Genomic DNA, 20,464 nt, shown 5'->3' on the forward strand with positions numbered 1-20,464 from the left:
GATAGGATGCAAAATAAATAAATGAAGGAAAAAAGAAATAAAAGACAAAGAGGAAAATAAAAATTAGTAAAAGACTTAAGATAGAAAAGGTAAAAAAAACAAAAACAAAAACAAACAAAAAACCCACCCAAGTAATCACAAAGGAGCATCCTGGTGCAAGAGCACCTTTAAAAACCAAAAATATTTAATATAAATATTGAAGTTATAAATAAAAAATGAAAATGTATATACAAAAAGTATATTTGGTTTTTATCCGTATGCTATGGCCTTATCCACTCTGTTAAATCCTAGAGTGACAGGCATGTCCTCTGTGGCTCATATTAAGCCCTTCAGCCACACCTGAGGTTTTTGTTATTTCCATCCTGAGGTGAGCAGAAGACTGAGCCTCAGACCCCTGGACACCCTAGGACAGGATGGTTACATTGACTAAGTGACTATTAATCAATGAGTGGGGCTTTGAGCTTCAGCTGCTGCCTTTCTGGAAGGGGACTGAGCTGGGGGCAACTCTTGGACGAAGACTGTCATATTGTACAAACGGGCACCTACACTATGGAAATGACTCTCTAGGGTTCTCTTACCTCTCCTCAAATTCCTCACCTTGAGAAGCCCCCACCTTTGTCTGTTCCTGTGTGGATGCTATCTATCATAAGAACTCTCAAATAAAAGCAAAGTGTTTGCTCTGAGGTCTTTGCGCCCCCTCAGAGGGAATGGGGGAACTCCCCTTCTATATGCAGTTTTCCAGGAGCACATGTCACCTGAGACTGGAGATTGTCATCTGCCATCTGCGAAGCCTTGAAGGACTTAGTCTTTGCTTTTGTGGAAGCAAGTAGATATTGCAAGAACACAGTGTCAGTAGCCAGCCTGTGCCTCAGGCTTCTGCTTCCAGACACTGACAGGCTCCCTCTTGGGTGGGAAGTTGTGAGTCCCCAGCTGAAAATTCTGCCAGTGTTACACTCCACTGGGCCATGCATGAGTCTGTATCAGAAGTGGGGCTCATCTTGCTCTCCACCCACGTCCCTGATGGAGAATCAGGGATGGTGGCCACAGGTCTTTGCTTGGAACCTCCTCCCACCTCAAAAGGTGTAAGAAGAACCTCCTCCTCTACACTCTGATTCTCTGCAGAGACCCACTGTGCTGTTTGTCTCTGGTTACCTCATGTTTCATGTTCCCAATCGGAAGCAGCCTCATGGAGTTTTGTAGCAACAGTACAAAGAAAGCAATGAATTGAAGGAATGGTGGATACATCAGAGAGGCATTCTTAGCTTTGAGGTTGGTGGAAGCTGGTGACTTACTAAGTTAATAGATGTCAAAAGGTTTTTATCTGTTAGTTATGGGAAGCTAGTTCCAACAAAGTGACAGACAAGGATAAAGCTAGCCCAAGGGGAGCCAATGAGGCTCTAGGCCAACAACTTCCCAACATCTTCACATCACCATAATTCTAATCAGCCAGTCAGTTTTGTAGGCACAGCTTCTTTCCAGGAATCTCATCCACAGAGGTAATGTCAGAATTCAATTGATTTGCAGGACACCTAGTTGATGTCAGAATATTTGATAATACCAGAGAAAATACAACTTATTCATATGTGTACATGCAGTGTAAAATAGGAACTGATGAGACAAAGCATACATGTTAGGAGCCTTAATGTCTAACTTGTTCGCTGTTCAGTAAATATCAAGTAAATGATGTATTGCTACTTGAATTTCTGGGGAGAGGGGGATATCCCTTTGAGGTAGCCAGATGATACAGGGTAAATCAGGGTCTCCTCCACTTGGGGTTCTTAGTCTTGCTAATAAAAGAATTTAAGAAGGGCTCAAGTGAAAGCTCAAGGACAATTTTATTAGCTTTGCAAAGAAAAACCTCAGGGCAGGCAAGGTGCAAGCCGTCAGCAGCTGCAGGGAAGGAAGGAGATAGCCATGGCATCTATGCTAGATGGCCAGACACACGGTGCACAATAGCCCGACAGCAAGGACAAAGCTTTACAGAGAGGATGAAGCCGGTGTGCTAAGGAAAGGATGTTTAGAAGAGAGAAGAATGGGAAATGATAATTCCGAAAAGCAGGAAGACTTAAAACTCTGCATGGCTGTGGCCAACAGGTTAATGCACCGGGGGCTGGGATCCTGGGAAGGAAAAGTTCTCTATCTCATTAGAGGAAACATTTCTCCATCTGTTTCCTTCATGTGCCTTAAGGCGAGTCCCCCTTCTTGGGGATGGTTCTTGGCCAAGCAATGACCCCAACCATTTGGAATGTGACTTCTCCATCCAGGCCAGAGAGTCAATCATTCTCACCAGTTCTTTTTCTATTCTAAAAGTAGTAGACTCTATGTATTTTTTAATAGAATAGTGTTAAACTAATTTTTCACTATTAAGAAATATAAAGTGGCATAGAAAAAAATTAAGACATAAAAATTGGTCAAGTAACTTAGAGCAATGCAAAATATAAAACAATTTCCCTTTGTAAGCTTCATTTTGGAAATTCTTTTAATGAGACAATTATGAAAAAGACATTGGGAACTTTGGGATGTTAAATTGAAGTGAACATAGGGCCTACAACTCTTGCCAGCACCAGGTTGTCACTGTACATAAGTTATGAAGCAAACTCTGCATTTGAACAGTTTTCTGTTGTTTAACATCAGCATTTTTAGCTTCCCTATGCCTTTCAGGCGTGTATCCGAGGGCAATGCGTATTTGTGCATGCTCACAGAGGGCCTTCAGCATGTACCTCAGAGGAGACGTGCCAAGGACAAGGGGTATGTAGTCATTTTATTTTTCATTTAATATGATCATTTCAATTCACTTCAACAATCCTTTTCCAGAATTACCAGGTTCAGAATTATTTGGTGTGGAAATGCCCTCCAGAAGATTTCAGTAAAGTGTATGTTGTTCTATTGACACAGGTGTGCACAATTTTTATGCATCATTAGACTGTCACAGGCCAACTGAACAAGGAATCTCTGAATGATACATAAAAATAGAGTGAAATATTGTTACCATATCTGAGTATTAACATATAGCAGAGTATTATCATGTACCACACATATGTGGTGTACCCACGTATCTGTGTGCTTTCTAGGAATGTACTTACTCCAGACACTGGGTTTTAGTGTATACATTACTTCTCACGTGACACTGAAGACATCAGAGTTTCTGGTCTACTCCGATTAGGTCTGTTTATTTATGACCTCAGTTAATTGCCTTTGTATATTCACTCACTGATAGCCTTTCAAATAGCACGTAACTATTACGAATACTGAGAAAAAAACAGTTATAATCCCATGTTCAAATCACTCCATTTCCCCAAATTATAAGAAATGAAATCTAGTGAGCCAAATATATGTAACATTTCCATTCTCTTTAAGAAATACTGGGAGTTTTGTACCCACACAGCATGCACAAGATCGTGAGAACCTACGTTTCTAATATTCTGGTGAGACTGTCTGATCTCTTCCAGCATGCTGAATGCATTGTGAATGGCACCTATTTAGTCCCTAATGTTTCAGCTTTCTACCTTTCCAGCTGTTGTGACGTCATATGGTGAGTTATGGCAGTCTGGAAGTTTTCCCAGCTTACATTTGCTTAAAGTGTACCAGCAAGTGTGTGCTTCAAAACCCATGCTCCTTCTGACAGTCACGTTGGAATTCATCCACATTGACTCACTTCACTCTCTGTGGCACTGACCCTGGAGTTCCCCCTCTGCTTCTGACCATCCTTTTTATTTTTCCAAGAGTCTTTCCAGCCTTCTGTATGAGTTAATATTTGCCGTTAGCACATTGGCTTCTTCGAGGTATTTCTTTCATCTTTCATAGAAGTTTCCTCCCATCACAGCTTTTGTTAGTCTAAATTAATAATAAAATGTAATTTATATTCTTCATACTAGCTCTATCTTTATGAATAGTCATTTCAATTACACCAAGAACATTATACTTCTATTTATAAACATGACGGACAAAAGGTAGGATTTTAAAAAATCTAATGCAAGCACATTTATTGGCTCATTACTGTTTTTACTTTCATAGTAAAACTGCTTAAACTAAATTGCAATAGTTGATTAATTTACACATCCTAATTATGCGTAATAAATGACTTCTGTATATATACATATATAAGCACTTGGTTGCACAGTTTTCATTTGGATCTGGTTTCAGGTTTGCAACAATCTAAACCACTGTCACTGTGAAGCTGGCTTTGCCCCTCCGGAGTGTGACAAGACACCTTCTTCTCCAGGAGGGAGCTTAGACGATGGATTTTGGCTGCCCATGGGTTAGTGTCCAGAGCAGGGCCTGCATGTGTGTAAGTACACTCCACCTCAGCAGCTCGCTGTGGCCATTGAAGACTTGACATTTCAGGAGCACAGATGAGAAGTTGATATTTCTACTCTGCTTGACTTCATTTAAATTCAGAGAATCACGTGAGGCTATTTTAAATCTAATCTAGAAGTGTGGATATTTAACAAGGCTTCTTCCTCTGGTTTTGTCATGGCTTGCAGAACATTTGTAGCATGCTTTTCTGCATAAACTTGAGTTTCAGAAATGAGGAGAATGTACTGCAGTCTGTATTGCCCCAGGGAGTTACATATGAAAATGTGCTGGTTCACAACCAATTTGCATGTTTAAAACCGTGTGTGTGTGCACACGAGTGCACGCGTACACGTGCTTGCATGTGGGGTGGGGAGAGAAGATAACCAGAAGAAGAAATCAGATTCCTTGGAGCTGGAGTTACAGACCTAAAGTGAGTGGCCCAGTGTTGGTGCTGAGAAGAAAATTGGTCCTCTAGAAGAGCTCTAACTACCTAACCACTGAGCCCATCTCTTCAGTCCTGGCATATTTAAAATGAATTGTTCTATTTAATGTGCAAAGTACCCAAATCTACTATACCCTCAGATCATGATTACCGTGTGCCACTGAAACATTTGGCGGAAAGTAATGAACAACCAGCCACTGCCCATTTGATTTTATCAGATCTGTTTTGTACAGTTAGAATTCTATGCTGCTATATGTACTTTCTGTATGGAGCCAAGTATGCCAATGTAACCATTTCATTTATAATTAATTATATGTATAAGTAACTTACTATAGGATCTTGGTGCCAAAGGAGCTACAGACTGTAAGATTAAAGTAAAAAATGTCTCAGGAAAGCTACTAAAATGCACTCCCTCATCCCAATAGGATGGATTTTTTCTTAGTAGATGAACTAGAGAAAGATTTATGTAGTTGAAATAATTACATTAATTATTATATTGTTGATATTCTATATTATAGTTTTAGTAGTCTAATCTATTAATGTATCTTAATCTGTGTAATCATTTATGTCAGTTTCATTTCTAGATTTAGCAAATCAAATGTTATTGTCACTGATTTTATGTTTCTTCAATTCCCATGTATTCAAAGTTATGGCTATACAGATAAAGATTTTTTGGATATGTAAGACTTTAAATACCAAAGTGCATATGATTTTTGATATAGCATATCTTTAAAAATTGTAAAAGCTATGTGGTGTGTGAACATGCCTGTAAACATTCATGCACAGACCAGAGCAGGGCACTGGGTCCAGTAGTTTGTTGCTTTCTACCTTATTTTTGAGATGGGGACTGTCACTGCTCCTGGAGCTCTCCCCGCTTTGGCTAGGCTGGCTGGCCAGTCTCTACCGACTAATGCTGGGCCACCTTCTTTTTACTTGGATTCTTTTTATTGCAAGCAACTGAATCCAAGGAGCAGTGAGTGCTGGGATATTGACAGATCTTGACAGGTACCACAGTCACAGTGACTCACTCCAGGCCCAGAAGAGGGCACCTCAGGACCCTCTTCCCACCCTCTGGACTCTTGCTCTTCCATTCTTTCTGCCCTGTCTTCTCTGAGGTTGGGGGCAGGTCTTGAGACAGATTTCCCCTTTAGAACTAGGAACTAACTCAACAACCTCTTACTCCCCAGAGCCTTGGCTTCATTGATCACCCTCATGTTTCTACTCTTACTTTCTTTTTCTTTTGTGATGTTTCCTTGGGAATTTATCTAATGCACACTCACAAGACTCCATCACTATGGAATTAGCAATGATTTTCACACCTGGATTTTCATGTTTCCTTATGATTCTGTGTTGGGAATCGTAAGAGTGTAGGCCATTGATTGGAGGTTTTTAACCACCCACTTTGAGGGAATGGAATGGTTTTAAAGCTACGAACAATTAAATTCAAGGGTAAAGATTTTTGGAACAACAAAATAAAATAAGAGTAAGGTAAAAAAATACTTCAAGTAACATCATTTTCTTACTAAAATATATTTTGTTTATCTCTCTGGTTTAAGAGATCAAATAGTTCCATGGAAAAGAATTATTGAATTCACATACCATACATAAGAATTAATTTAAAAGGAACCAACAGTATATAAAATTAAAACTGAGAAGTCAGAGAGGACTAAACAATTAATTCACATCACTCACTGGTCTAGTCAATCACAATTTTTGAAAATTAAATGGTACTTTTTCATTTTCAGATAGAAGTACACCCTTGGTTGTCAAGCAGCGTGGTGCTCGCTTTAAAAAGGGACTTCTGATCAGTTTCTATGTTTTTCTACCTTTCCTCATCATGTTTGCCATCACTGTTGTCAAGCGGAATATCACAAAGGGATTCTGGCAGAAAGAAGAGGCTTTAAGTGCAGAGTAAGTATACGTGTTAATGTTAAAAATGCTCTATGGAGGTATCTGAACCCAGCTAAGTAGTACAAGTATGGCTTTTTGTATGAGTTGTGGATTGGAAAAATTGCTAGTAGTACTGAGAAAAAGGTTTTCAGGATATACCAAAGCTTATTTCAATTTTCTGGTGGGCAGCCTTTCATGTCCTGATGTGCTAAAGACACTTGGAACAACCCAGTACATCCTCAGGAGCATTCAAATGGAAATTTCCCAGCAACCCAGTGTTCTCACACTGCAAGTCCATTTTACACCCAGGGGATCAATAGAGACAAATTTGGAGCAGATCTGCAAATAGCACATGTAGAAGGCAAGGAAAGTGAGCATGCAGACCAAGGCACAGCAAGGCATGGAGAGCTGATACAGGGTGTGAATGCATTCATTATCACTTGTGTGTTTCTAAACTGCAATTGCGGGGTCGTGCAGCTTCTGTTTCAGTCATAATATCAGTGCAAGTCACACTTTGTTTAGTGGGGATTCAGAGACAGCAGAATGCTGAAGTAAGTGTAAACAAGGTGTCTTGTAGTCCAATCCTGTAAGAAAACAATGATGCCTAATGTCCAATGCCATCTTTAGTTCTCAGATTAGGCAAGGAGCTGGCAGCCACTAGTTACATTCAGGGCAATGTTCCTGATGATTTATATAGACATCTACAAAATAATCAAATTGTTTGAGTCACCAAATTACATGACAGCTGGCATAAAGATTCCTGTACCCTTGGAACATTTTGGGAAAATCTGGATAATTACCAGAAATTTTGACTGCTGGCAAAAGTGCCACAGTAAGGAATCCTGGTTTCAGAACAATGACAAAGGATGTCAAAGCAGCATAAGATTCACAAATATAGGTGGTTTCAGGTTAGAAGGAGGCCAAACTGAAATGCAGCTGAGACACAGAGTGTGGCTCTCACGCTTTCCACGGGGTGGGGGGGTGTGATTGCTGTGCCGTCCTTGACTGGCACATTGGTGCTCATCTTTCTCTCCTTTTCAAACAAATTACCAAACACCTATCCATGCTCACAACCTTTAAGGTCATCCTCCTCAGACGGAGCAGTAAATAAGTTTGCAAAAATCGCCTAACCTGACCTGTGTTCTACTTGGATTGATGGTCCCTAGTTAGGTATTCAAACCTGATGCCACCATATGTGGCCCAGGAGGACCTTGAGCATTATAATGACATGCCCTGTGTGTTATATTTGAGTGTTATAAGGAATCACGAGGCGCTCTAATGCCACTAATATTGCTAAATGCAGTTGAAAGATCTTACTACTAGAAGTCTCATTGATGAAGGTGAATCCATCTAAATAATTTATAGCTACTTGGTGGAAACAAACTGTGGAGGGGTAAGAATTTGAAGGTATACATGTGGATGTATATAAATATTAACAACTACTTTGATGGTTATTTTAATATCTCCTCAATTTCCATGTAGACAAGATAGAAGGATACAGTGGTTAGACTGTTTTGAAAACCAAAACTATAAACAAATACATAAATAATAGCCCAGAAAAACACATAAAGTCTTTGAAAGTTAGGATTTGGAAAGAGAAAACACTGGAATGTCTTATCATTAGCTGTCATTGGCAAAAAAAGGTATTGATGCACAGCAATAGATCATTTAGTTCAAATCTGACTTTTGGCACATTTTGTGATTTTTTTTCTTAATGACAATGTTTATAATCCTGAAAACAATACTATCTCTTGTACAGATGGATTTCAGAAGACAGTAATAATGGCAGCATCCAGTCTTAGAGTCAAAGGTGACTGAAGACATCCATTTGCTGACAAAATATTGTACTATACTCTGAACAAGCCCTCAGTAGGAGTCCAGAGCTGATTTGGTATTTCCTCACACAGATTCCTAATTGCTAGTTTCCCATGCTGCAACAAGGCCAGCAGAAAGCGTTTGCTCTTAGTATTGTTTTACATTGGTTTGGAAATCTTCATTGTAAACTGCTAGTAATCACATCTTTATCAGAAGTCTCTTGAAAGGAATCTTCAGTATTTGCAAAAAACAAAAACAAAATCAAAACAAAAACAAAAACACCTCTTCATTGAAGGATGTAGTTTGCAAACACTCGGGAGGTTGTCCTATGACATTTACATGTTCTTCTTCATTACTGAGGCTCCATGGGAATTGTTACCCTGTTTCACAAATGAGGAAGTAGATAGGAGAAGTTGTAGCACCGCCTCATGCTTACAGGATGTCAGTAAGTTGTGTGGTTGTAGTTTAAGGCAGTCATGCCTTTTACTTTCAGACTCTCAGAATCAACTTGACACAGGCATCTCACGATACACCTTGAAACAAGGGGTGGGATTTAAGTTGATGGAGGATGGAGAAAAATGATAAGGGCACAGCTTCTTGCAAAACAGAAAGATAATTCTTTGTCATAAGATAAAGGATAAACCCATATGTATTTTACAAAATTTTGACACATTTATGTAAAATTAAAGGTATTTTATATACTACACCTGAACAAGTAGGAAATTTCCAAAGCTCAACAAAGCATCACTTCAAACACTATTCAATTACATGTCTGCCATTGCACCTGACTCTGATAGCTAAGTTAGCAGGCTACTGTGTCTCCGTCAGTCACTAAATGTTGGGGAGGGGGAGTGGGAGACACACTAGCGATGATAGAATTGTAAACATCTCAGCACTAGCCCCTATTGCCCATATCTTGGCAGTATGTTCGAACCAGATACCCAGATGACATCAGAGGTAGTGTTAGAGGTGTCAAATGTCTACCACCAGTGTGTACTAGCAGACACACAGCGAATGGAATTCTAGCAGAATTATCTGGGTGCACATTTTAAGGGGTAGCTTTCTTGCATGTGAATACCCCAGATTAGAACAGAAGCCAGATTCTTTGGTTACTGGTAAAGATGACAGTCTGACTGACAGTTGGAAGTCATGCAGCAGATAGGATTACTAAACCCAGAGAAGACCTCAGCAGGGTCCTTGGAGACCACATCTGTCTCACTCTGAATAAAAGGCAGGACTCACTGCGCCACTGAGTATGCAAGCTCCTGCTCTAAATGCTCAAAGAGGGCTGTCTGATTTTACTTTGGGAACAGCCTACTATGGTAAAGGTAGAAGTGTAGATGCTGCCCTAGTGTTTCAGAGTAGGGGTGGGAATGGTAGCTCCTGAAGAAATGTTGAAGGTGAATGAATGTATTTCCTTAAGAAACACTGAAAACTTGGTGATGGCAGTGCATGCCTTTAATCCCAGCACTCAGAGGAGGTAGAAGCTAGTTCCAGGACAGCCAGGGCTACAAAGGGAAACACAGATACCCGGTCTTGAAACCCCCCTCAAAAAAAGAAAAAAGAAACACTGATAAAAATGTTTGTTGACATGCAATAGAAGAGAGCACCACTTCTGCTGCCGACCAAAAGCAACAGCAAACAAGAACCAAAAAAGTAGAAAGAATAAAATATAATTTCCTATGTATTGGATACAGATCCCTCTCTCTCTGTATCCTAAGTTTGTTCTCTCATTACTCTTCTAAAAAATGGGCTTCTGAGTTTATGAACACTAAGAGAGAAAATATACAAAAACCACAAGTCAATTGTAGACAGCCTTTAGGATGCCATGATATAAGACTTCATTAATCCCCACGTGAATGTGGTTCAGTCAAAACTTTTCTACATTGGTGAGAGCAGGATTTCGCCAGATGCAATATTTATTCTATAAATTCCTTGGTGCATGGCAAGGGAAAATAAATGGAGCCACTGGCAGAACAGTGAACCAGGAGGAAGCCTGTTGATCACACAGTAGAGGTATGAAGGGGGCAAGTCTGGGTCGCAGGAAAAAACCAACAAGAACAAGAACAAGAAACCTTTTTTGGGAGATGACAGTTGGAAGAGAGTGAAGACATGACTGAGCCAGAATGAAGAGAAATGATAAAAGACCTCAAAACTGACTGCAGAGTGGCTAGTGACACTTTCACATACGAAGTACTACACACAGTAAGAGCCACATGTAGATATCTGAGTGGCGATGTCTGTGTGCATGTATTTGGGGGCGGTGAGTTTGACCTTTGATCCTTTGTAGGGGAGGCAGCGCTGGTGATATGCACAGGGGTTTGGGAAACACTTCTGTCGGCTGGATATTCAGTATGAAAAGACTGAGTTCTGCATTGCTTCTATTTCCTGTCGATGGTTTTCTTTTTTTTAAGAGTTATTTCTTTTTAAAATACATATATTGTAATACAGTTACATCACTGCCATCTTCCCTTCCCTCCCTCCAAGCCCTCCCATAAACCTCCTTGCTTTCTTTCAAATTCACAGTCTCATTCTTCATTAATTCTTACATGACCTGTCTGTACATTATCCTTGAATGAACTGTTTCAGGGCTGGGCCTTTTGGTATGGGATAATCACTTGGTGTGCTCTTTCCAGGGTGAGACTCTTTGTCCAGCTGGCAGCTTCCCTGAGTTACTTGTAGTTTTCTGTGTAGGGTTGTGGCCTCCTGAGCTTTCCCTCACCTACTTAGCATGTCTACTGTTGTCCTGCTGCAGGTCATGTCTAGGCAGTCCTCTTAGTGAGATGTTTATTGTTGTAGCTTCTGACACCACTAGGAGACACAATCTCAACAGCAAACTCCCTGGCCCTTTGGTTCTCACAATCTTTCTGTCCCCTCTCCCACAGTGTTCCCTGAGCAAGGGAGTGTTTTGTAGATGTATTCATCAGAACTGGACTCCCCAAGTCTGCATTTTGATTGGTTGTGATTTTCTGTGATGGTCTTTGTCTGTTGTAAGGAGAAGCATCCTCGCTGAAGGGTAAGGACTACACTGATCTGTGGGTATAAGGACATATATTTGAAATGTAGTTAGAGTTAATGCTGTTTTAGTAAAATGTTGGTTCTAGGTTCTTTTCCAAGATCCATGACTTAACCAGTCCTGGGTAGTTGGCTAGGTTTCCTGTATCAGACATGATTTCCCTCTTGTTGAATGAGTCTTAAGTCCAGTTAGAGAGTTGTTGGTTACCTCCAAGGTATGCGTGCCACTCCTGCACCCTGAGTGTTATTGTGTCCTGCCAGTTGTTATCATTCATGGGCATCACAGCTGGGTGGGGGTGCTGGTTGTTTCCTTCCTTTGGAAGTTTGCACAGTGCCTTTGATACTATGAAAGCCAGTCCTCAGGAAGGCTTTGTGTCTGAAGAGCATGGTGTCTTCAGCAATAGGGACTTACATTCTATATGGTTCTCTTTTACTCATGTAAAGTTTAGGGAATGCAGCTGAAATGGGTAAAGCCCATCTGACAACATGCCCTTTCCATGCAGCCATTGCAAACTAGTTACATACAGAACAAAATATGCTGAGAAAAAACCCTAGATTTATGAATTTTTGTGGATCATAGACAGAGAAGGCCAGAGAAAGTACAGTCATGTACTTAGCTATGTTATGTTAATTTATTAAGTTTCTATATCTATAGTTGCATTGTGTGAATTTGGATAGCTTTGTAATTATGATGAGAATTTTATAATGATGAGAATAATGATGAGAATGAAGTTTTTCTATTTCCTGTGTTGTCTTCCTTCCCCCAAAGCAGTTATGCAACACCAAAGCCACAATGGAAGAAGGACAAGAAACTCACTCGTAAGTGGTCTGTTCCAAGAGTATGGACCAGCCGTTTCTGTTTTACATACCTCCAAATAAAATACGTGGCTGAAAGTATACAGACTTGTGCCTGTTGATTCTTCCTCTGAGCCAGGGAGATAAACATTCTAATCTGAGAACAATATCTACTGCTGCTACAACGCACATGCCCAAAGCCAAGAGCAAGCAATCACTCTAGCCTATTCCTCTCCAGCCACCACCTGGCTCCCTCATGTCAAATTTGGATACCCAGAAGAGGTTTGATGAGTGGAGCACTTCCTGCAGGTCCCAAATAGTCTTTTCTTTTTTCAAAAGGAATTTTCTAGACATGAGTTCCTCAACAGAGGTATTGACAGTGACCCTATGGCCCTCTAAACACTGAGATTTAGGCTATTTCTTGATATGTGGTGTTGTGTGGCTCTTTCTCCATTTAAACATTCCTCCTGAGGGAAAGAACTATGACTCAGGAAGCTCACTTTCAGAAGCTGTAAGTTTCAGAGGTTCCTCCCTCCCTATGTTTATTAAGCAAAAGTGTTCGCTGGGGCAGAGGAGTGTTCTCTTCAGTTCCTTAAGCCAGGGACACACTTCTAGGGCTGTAGCTTTCGTGGATCTTGACCAAGCTCACACCGATGGGCCTTCTGGTTGATCCATCTGACTTGGTCCTGGAAGTTTCTCCAAAACACTAGTTGCTTCACCTGCCTCGTCTTGGGTCTGAGTTGAAATTTTGCTCCTAACCCATGGTAAGCCTGAGCTCTGCTGCATGCTTCCTGAAGCTGAGTTTTCTTTTAGTGATTTTCTTATTTCAGCCTTCATGGTCTGAGTTTCCCTCTTGGATTAAGCTGGGGGTGCATCTCCACATTTTCAGCATTATGCCTGAGTTAGTGTGGTGTTCATCAACACAAGTTTGATGGTGACGCAGAGCCTTTGACAAAAGCAAAGACAATTCAAGCTTTATTCCAGAGACCCAAATGCTCCTTTTACAAATGTCCCCCGAACTGTGGAACATTCACTCACCACAGTATTATTCAGCCTTTATAAGAACAGACCACTATATTACTAAAAGATATCTCCATAAAATGGATGAACCAGTTATCATGCTGAAAAGCCAATCAGACAGATCATGTGTCACAAATTTGGAAAGGCAATAAGTAGTTTACAACTAGTGAACCAATTCAGGGATCCTAGTAGCTGGAGATTGGGAAAAGTTGGAGGGGTAAAGTCTATAAAACACAGCAATTATCTAGGGGGTAATAAAATCTAAAACTCAGTTAACCATTGTACATAGTCACAGATGTTTTAACACTGCACATTTCGACACCGCAAATGCATGAATCGTGCAGAATATGAATTATAACAAAACACAAATGCCTAGATATCACAAAATTTTCTAACTATACATTTCTTCTTTCCTCACTTCCATCAATATTGGATCCTGGTAACTAGGACTCTGCCTTATTTCAGTAATAATGTCTTAGTTATTAGCAGGTCCTACCTGACTCAGTTTTCATGCTGACCTAAGCTGGCTGTTTTTGTAAGACAGCCTTCCTCCTCTTCCCTCTATCAATTATAAGCTAGTACAGTAAGAAAGGAAGACAGGAGAGGGGTGCTTTATGTTTGATGATTGCCTTGCCAAGATCAAGTTCTGTTTACCTTTTGTCATGTTAATAATGAGAATGAGGAATCTAGCATGGAACACAGAAGGGAAGCTTAGCCTGGGTTATGCTCTGGGCATGGTGCCTACTTTATAGAATGAACTGTCTTTTCCCAGTAAATGAAGAACTAAGCAAGAAAGCAATCAAAGGGAATAGAGAGGACCACATCTGCACGTCTCTCTAAAAATATGAAACCCCTTAAGCCTGTTAACCAAACTTCCTTCCTTCCTTCCTTCCTTCCTTCCTTCCTTCCTCCCTCCCTCCCTTCCTCCCTTTCTCCCTCCCTTTATTCTTTCCTTTTTCCCTCCCTCCCTCCCTCACTTCCTCCCTTTCTCCCTTCCTTTTCTTTCCTTTTTCCCTCCCTCCCTCCCTCCCTCCCTTTCTCCCTCCCTTTATTCTTTCCTTTTTCCCTCCCTCCCTCCCTCACTTCCTCCCTTTCTCCCTTCCTTTTCTTTCCTTTTTCCCTCCCTCCCTCCCTCCCTCCCTCCCTCCCTCCCTCCCTCCCTCCCTCCCTCCCTCCCTCCCTCCCTCCCTCCCTCCCTCCATCTATAGGTCTCCTAGGCTGAGATAGAACCCAGATAACTGTTTGTAACTATCACAATCTCAACAATGTATCGATGCTAAGGGGTCACATTGCAGTTCCCAGTCCAGCTCTATGGGTACTGTAGTGTGAGCTGAACTCTTTTTTTTTTCTTTTTTTTTTATTAATATTTTTTTTATTTTCCATTTTAAATTTAGATAAGAAACAAGGTTGCTTCACAAGTCAGTACGAGGTCCCTCTCCCTTTCCCTCCCCTCCTCCCGTGCCCTCCCCCCCCCTGTTATCCCCTCATTTCCCCAGGGAGGGTGAGGCCCTCCATGGGGGTGTCCATAGTCTGTCATTTCATATAGGGCAGGGCCTAGACCCTTCCCCAAGAGTTCAGGGTGAGAGTGCACCTCACATTGTTCTATGGGAGTCCAAAGTCCGTGTGTATACTTGGTATGGGTACTGATCTGCTGCCCAAGGTGAGCTGAACTCTTAATCCATCTCCGTTCTTTTTGTCTTTACCTTTAGGAGTGAGAGGTGCTCCCTTCTGGTGTTCTGAAGATATGAATTCCAGAGGTGATAGATTTGGCAACTGTGTTTCTCAACTTTGTAAATTTCAGTATGTGTTTGGAAAATTATACTTTTGATTAGAATGTAGATTCTCGAATACTAGAAGGTATTCTATGTGAACCACAGTGGGGTACGTTGCCAGGTTTCCTTTGTCACATGATCTCAACTGAACGGTTGTTGTCTCTTTCCATGGGAACATTTGTTCAGTGCCTGCAATGTTAAAGCTACAATGACCTTGGAAACTGTTTCCATAGTTATGGTAAACTATTCATGGTGTTAGATAGTTCACATACATATTTATGGTAAACATGATATACCTTACAAAATGTATCCAATAAAAGTTATCCTGTTTTACTTATTTAAAAAATCTTATAATCAATGACCATTAGTTTGAATTCCCATAGCTAGAACAAAGCATAAAAGAGCTGTCATGATGATTAGTTTTTTACTTCTAAATTCCCTCATTCAAAAAAATTTATAAGTTATGCTAATTTTTCATGGAGGAAAAAATGATTCAACCTTGATTTAAATTAGTAAGACATTATTTTTAACTTAGATGTCTACTAGGTTAAAGGGGAGTACATTTTGTTTTCACACTGTGTAGGGAGCTAAGACAAAAATAAAAAGTTTAGAGAAGGGTTTATTACCCCTGGGGCTGCCGGGTCACCTCTACCATGATGGATGGTATCCTCTCAAACTGTAAATAGTAAACCTTAGTCACAGCCAAAATACTTGCTGATTTTCTTAATGTGGAACCTAGTCTGTGATATCACTAATTTAAATAAATTCTAAGAGACCTTTCCCCTTATGCTTCCACAAATGTTCTGTGTGGGAAGTTAGTCTGTGCATGGCCATACAGGAAGTTAGTGAGGCTTGCCAATATGTCTGCAGCTTATACACATGTACGAGATGACATATGTGTATCTCTGTATAAAGGCTGAAGGATACCTAAGCAGACAATGACATCATACAGCAGTCTTGAAGAAAGAGATGAAACATTTGTAGAAGATGGCATTATCTGTGGCCCTGATATGGCAACTTGAAATACTTTAATTTAAAATTATTGTGTGGTCATAACTATTTTGACACTATATCAAGCAGTATATCTTCTACAATTTCTTCACTGTGGTAAAAAGTTCAATAACGAAGTTTCACATCTTAATAGATGAGTGTCATTTAGTGGTACCAAGCTCACCCCCAATGCTGAGCAACCATCACACCACTGTGCGTCTCTGTAGCCTTTTCATCTTGTAGAGCTGAAGGTCTACCTATGGGAGAACTCTTCCTTCCCCTCTGCAGTCTCTGGGACCCCCTTTCTGCGCTCTGTGTTCCCTGTAGACATGACACAAAGTGGAATTATTCAACATTTGTTGTTTGGTTTATTTCACTTAGGTGAGATCCTTAGGGACCATCCACACTGTAGCAGAAATTACAGCTGCTATTTCAAGGCTGTGTACTATTTCACTGTTTGTATATATTGGGTATTGTTTATCTATTCTTCAGCTCATGGCTATTTTCAGACTTTATATACTATAAATAATGCTGCAGGATCAGATGTGCTCCTGATCCTGCTTTTAGTTATTTTGAGTGTCTACTAAGAAGTAGAATTGCCCCTTTCTAAGGTAACACTATTTTCAGTGTTTTGAATAACTACTACATCATTATCCATAATGGTCAGAGCATTTTGTATTCCTAGCAACATTTTACATAGCGTGTGTGATAATGTTGGTTTCAGTTTGACAGAATCTAGAATCACCTCAGAAACAAGCTTTGGCATATTTGTAAGGAATCCCCTTGTAGGTGATGGAGATAGGAGACACACCCTGAATGTGGGTGAGACCATTTCATAAGCTGGGATTCCAGACCAAACACTGCCTGCCCTCCCTTCTTCTGCCTCTTGCTTCCTCTCTACCCCACCTTTCTCTTGAATAGGGATGCAGCATGGTCAGCTGCCTGGGGCTGCCGGGTCACCTCTGCCATGATGGACGGTATCCTCTCAAACTGTAAATAGTAAACCTTAGTCACAGCCAAAACAGTGAACAATGTGGCTTCTGGTTCCGCCATGGCATCACCAGCCCTTCCCATTATTGAGTTTTTGGTAGCAGGCGTCCTCCTGGATGTGAGATGCTGTCTTGGTTTGTGTTTGACAGATGGTTGGTCTGGTGGGACCTTTCTTCAGGGCTCACTGTACATTTGTGTACCTCACTTGGGGAAATATAATTTTAATTCGTTGGCCCACTTGGAATGGGGTTGTTGTTGAACTTAGGAACTCTTTGTTTTGGATGCGGATACCTTGTGCAGGACATTATTTTCAGATCTCCCTGCCCGTTGTGTGTTGCCTGATAGAGTATTGGTAGTGTGTTTAATGGACTTTTAATCAGTGCATAAAGCAATGGATGTGATGATGGAGTCTGTATAAACGTTTTGCTAAGCTTCACCACTATTCACTCTCCCTCTACAATCCATGCCTTTTTCTGCTTCTCCTCTTCTTCCCCAAATGATCACCTTGCATTTATATCGCTTTCTTTCCCTACATTCTCTCCCTCTAATGTTCCTTACCTTCCAACCTCTTCTTCCCTCTTATAATCCTGTTTATACTTCCTTTGCCTACACACACACATGCACACACACACACACATGCACACACATGCACATGGACACATACATACGCATATTTGTATAAATTTAAATCTAGATTCTGAACATGACAGCAATTGTATGATGCTACTTTTCTGGTTCATTTTCCTTAGCATGGTGATACTTTTAGTTCCATCTATTTTTTTCTGCAGACACCTCACTCTCATTCTCCTTGATAACAGAATAAAATATTCCATTGTATACCCATATCACATTTTCTTCCATTTATCTGTGGATGGACTTATAGGTTTGGTTTATGTGGTGGTTTGAAAGAAATGTCTTCCCATAGTCTCAGGCATCTAAATGCTTGGTCCCCAGTTGCTGCTGATGTTTGGGGACTCTGAGAAGGTGTGGCCTTACTGCAGGAAATATGGCGCTGATGGGGGTCTTTGTCATTTTCAGGTTTGCTCTGTCTGTTTTCTGCCTGTGATATAAGATGTAGGCTCTCAGCTTCGTCCAGTCACCATGCCTGCCTACTGCCATGCTTTGTCTCCATGATGGTGACAGACACTTATTTCCCTGGAATTGTGAATCCAAAACAAGAAAACCTCAAAAACCCTAAATGAAATGTTCTTTTATAAGTTGCCTTGGATATGGTGTTTTTTTCACAGCAGTAGAAAAATAACTAATAGACAGTCCTCAGCTTTGTGAAGACTAAAGCTACAAACAAAGATGTGTATTCATCTCAACATTACAGGGCTTGGAATTCTTCAGGAATATACCTAGTGGTATTCTACTACTGTAAATCTATAAAGAACTATATATGTATAAAGGACTCCAAAAGTTAAGTAGAAAACCCCTAAATTATCAGAGTAATAAATGGGCTAATGGATTATGTAGATGGCTCTTAAAAGAAGAAATAAAAATGACCAATAAATACCTGAAAGTCTTCAATTTATGTTTTAGCTGGGAGAGGGGAGTCAAGGGGGCAACTGCAACATGGCAGGAACCTGGAGGCAGTGGTTAATGCGAGGACCATGAGGTGGGCCCTCCCACATCAATCACTAGTTTAGAAAATGCCAGGTTTGTGCACAGCCTGATCTTATGGGAGCTTTTTCTCAACTAGGGTTCTGATCTGTCTTGGATAAGTATATTTTTTCTCTGTTATGTCAAAGCACCTCGTAGTCTAGAAATAACTTATATTTGAATATGATGCTGAGATCTGCTGTCTGGCTTTGTTTTAGCATTTTTGTATGATTTTTTTCCTTTTAAACAGATGTTGGTCTGTATTTTGGCTTTGTCGTCAGGCAAACTATGGCTTTACAAAATCAGTTAGAAAATGTTCAACCCTTTCCACTTGTGTAACATTTGGAGACCTGGCAGTGCCTCCTAACTACTTGTTAGAATCCATTGTGAGGCCAGGGCACAGAATCAAGGATTTTCTTGGAGGAGATATAGTTGGTTACAGATTCAAAACCCTTACTGAACATGCTTCTATTTTGACCTGCCTGTGTATGCCATGTATAGCTTTACTAGGCCCTTTTGATCACTTGTGAGAATATTCCTGAGCAGGAAGACAGATTCCAGGTAGAAGGGTTTTTTGGTTTGTTTGTTTTGTTTTAGTTTTTTGGTTTGCCTGAGTTTAGCCAATGGTCATCAATTTCACTGCAGCCTGAGTGAAATTCCCTTGGGGTGGGGAATCGCTTTCCATCTGGGAAGCAGTGATGAGGGGAGCTGAAACAAAATGTGACCACAAAGGTCATACCTCCAGTGACCTGGTCTTCAACAAGGTCTCATCTTCTAGTCTCTACCAATGTTCAACAATGCCATCAAATTATGAATCCTCGAATGGGTTGATGTAATTCTGAGGACAAAGCCTCTGTGTTTAGTCATTTTCTCAAAACTCTTCAGCCGGCCTCTTTAAACTTTAACACAGGAGCTGTAAGCATTACTTAAGATACAAAATGTAACAATTCTTAACAGGTTTTGTGCTTCAAGGAATTGTTCATTCCAACTACATAATCCAGTTTGTTTGGCAAACATTCTTATTTCTGTGCAACTGGCCATGACGTTCTGATTTTTCACTTCTAATTTTACATACTTGAACCAAAACTATTACTTGCCACTGAGTCTTTGTCAAGTTTGCTCTCTCAAAGAAATTCAAGGTTTGATCTTACCAGGTTCATTGTTTCTGTTCTCTAACTTGTTTCTCTGTGCTCTAGCTTTGGTTCCGAGTTCCTACCAGTTGTAGGCTGGTTTGTTGTCACTTCTGCATCGTTTTTTAAAGTTATGAAGATCTGTTATTTGAATTCTCCTAAAGAAATCCCATTCTAGCATTGCCCACACCATTCTCCATTGCATATTTTCCCCTTTCTATGCTCCTGTGGAGAGTGATGTCTCAGGTGTCATCTTTGCATTCCTGCTGTGACTCAGGCAGGCTAAGGGAGGGTTTGTTTTTGTCCCGCATAGTCCAGTGTGGTAAGGAAGAAGCATGGTGACAGTTGGTCGCATGCACCTGCTGTCAGAGAGCAGTAGATGTTGATTCTCACTTCCTTTCTCCTTTTTCTTCAGTCTACTGTCACAGGAGCCATCTTACCTCAACCCAATGTAGAAACTCCTTCCCAGGCAGGCCCGGAGACTTATCTCCCTGGGAACCCTAGATCCTATTAAGTTGGCAATCCATATTAACTACTGAAAGTCCACCCCTTACCCACTCAACATCCAGCATATCCCTTTTAAGGCATAACTTTCCCCTCCTCTCTCCATTGGCTCATGACCACTTTGAAATTCAAAACCCTTTCTTTCCAGCTGCAAAGGTCTCTATAGTCATTATAGTTCCAACACTTTTCAAGGGTGAACATCT

At 40.6% G+C, this 20,464-nt stretch overlaps 1 protein-coding gene across 5 annotated transcripts in view; it reads left to right on the top strand.

Moving 5' to 3' along the window:
- LOC121134173 (A disintegrin and metallopeptidase domain 3-like) overlaps positions 1-12,355 on the top strand; it is a 30,080-nt gene extending 17,725 nt beyond the window's left edge. For 2 of the 5 annotated variants that reach the window (XR_005871216.1, XR_005871215.1), the window contains 6 exons: positions 2,662-2,748; positions 4,144-4,258; positions 6,484-6,649; positions 8,388-8,438; positions 11,329-11,459; positions 12,231-12,355. Coding sequence is in view for 2 of the 5 variants with exons in the window: in XM_040731962.1 (XP_040587896.1) it covers positions 2,662-2,748; positions 4,144-4,258; positions 6,484-6,649; positions 8,388-8,430 (411 nt within the window). In the remaining 3 variants the exon portion in view is untranslated. Of the gene's footprint in view, positions 1-2,661; positions 2,749-4,143; positions 4,259-6,483; positions 6,650-8,387; positions 8,439-11,328; positions 11,460-12,227 lie in introns of all 5 variants that reach the window. The other 3 variants (XR_005871214.1, XM_040731962.1, XM_040731961.1) reach the window with 3 other exon arrangements.
- Positions 12,356-20,464: the final 8,109 nt, after the last annotated feature.

This window comes from Mesocricetus auratus, unplaced genomic scaffold (genome assembly GCF_017639785.1).
Source record: "Mesocricetus auratus isolate SY011 unplaced genomic scaffold, BCM_Maur_2.0 Super-Scaffold_100026, whole genome shotgun sequence".
Taxonomy (NCBI): Eukaryota; Metazoa; Chordata; class Mammalia; order Rodentia; family Cricetidae; genus Mesocricetus; species Mesocricetus auratus.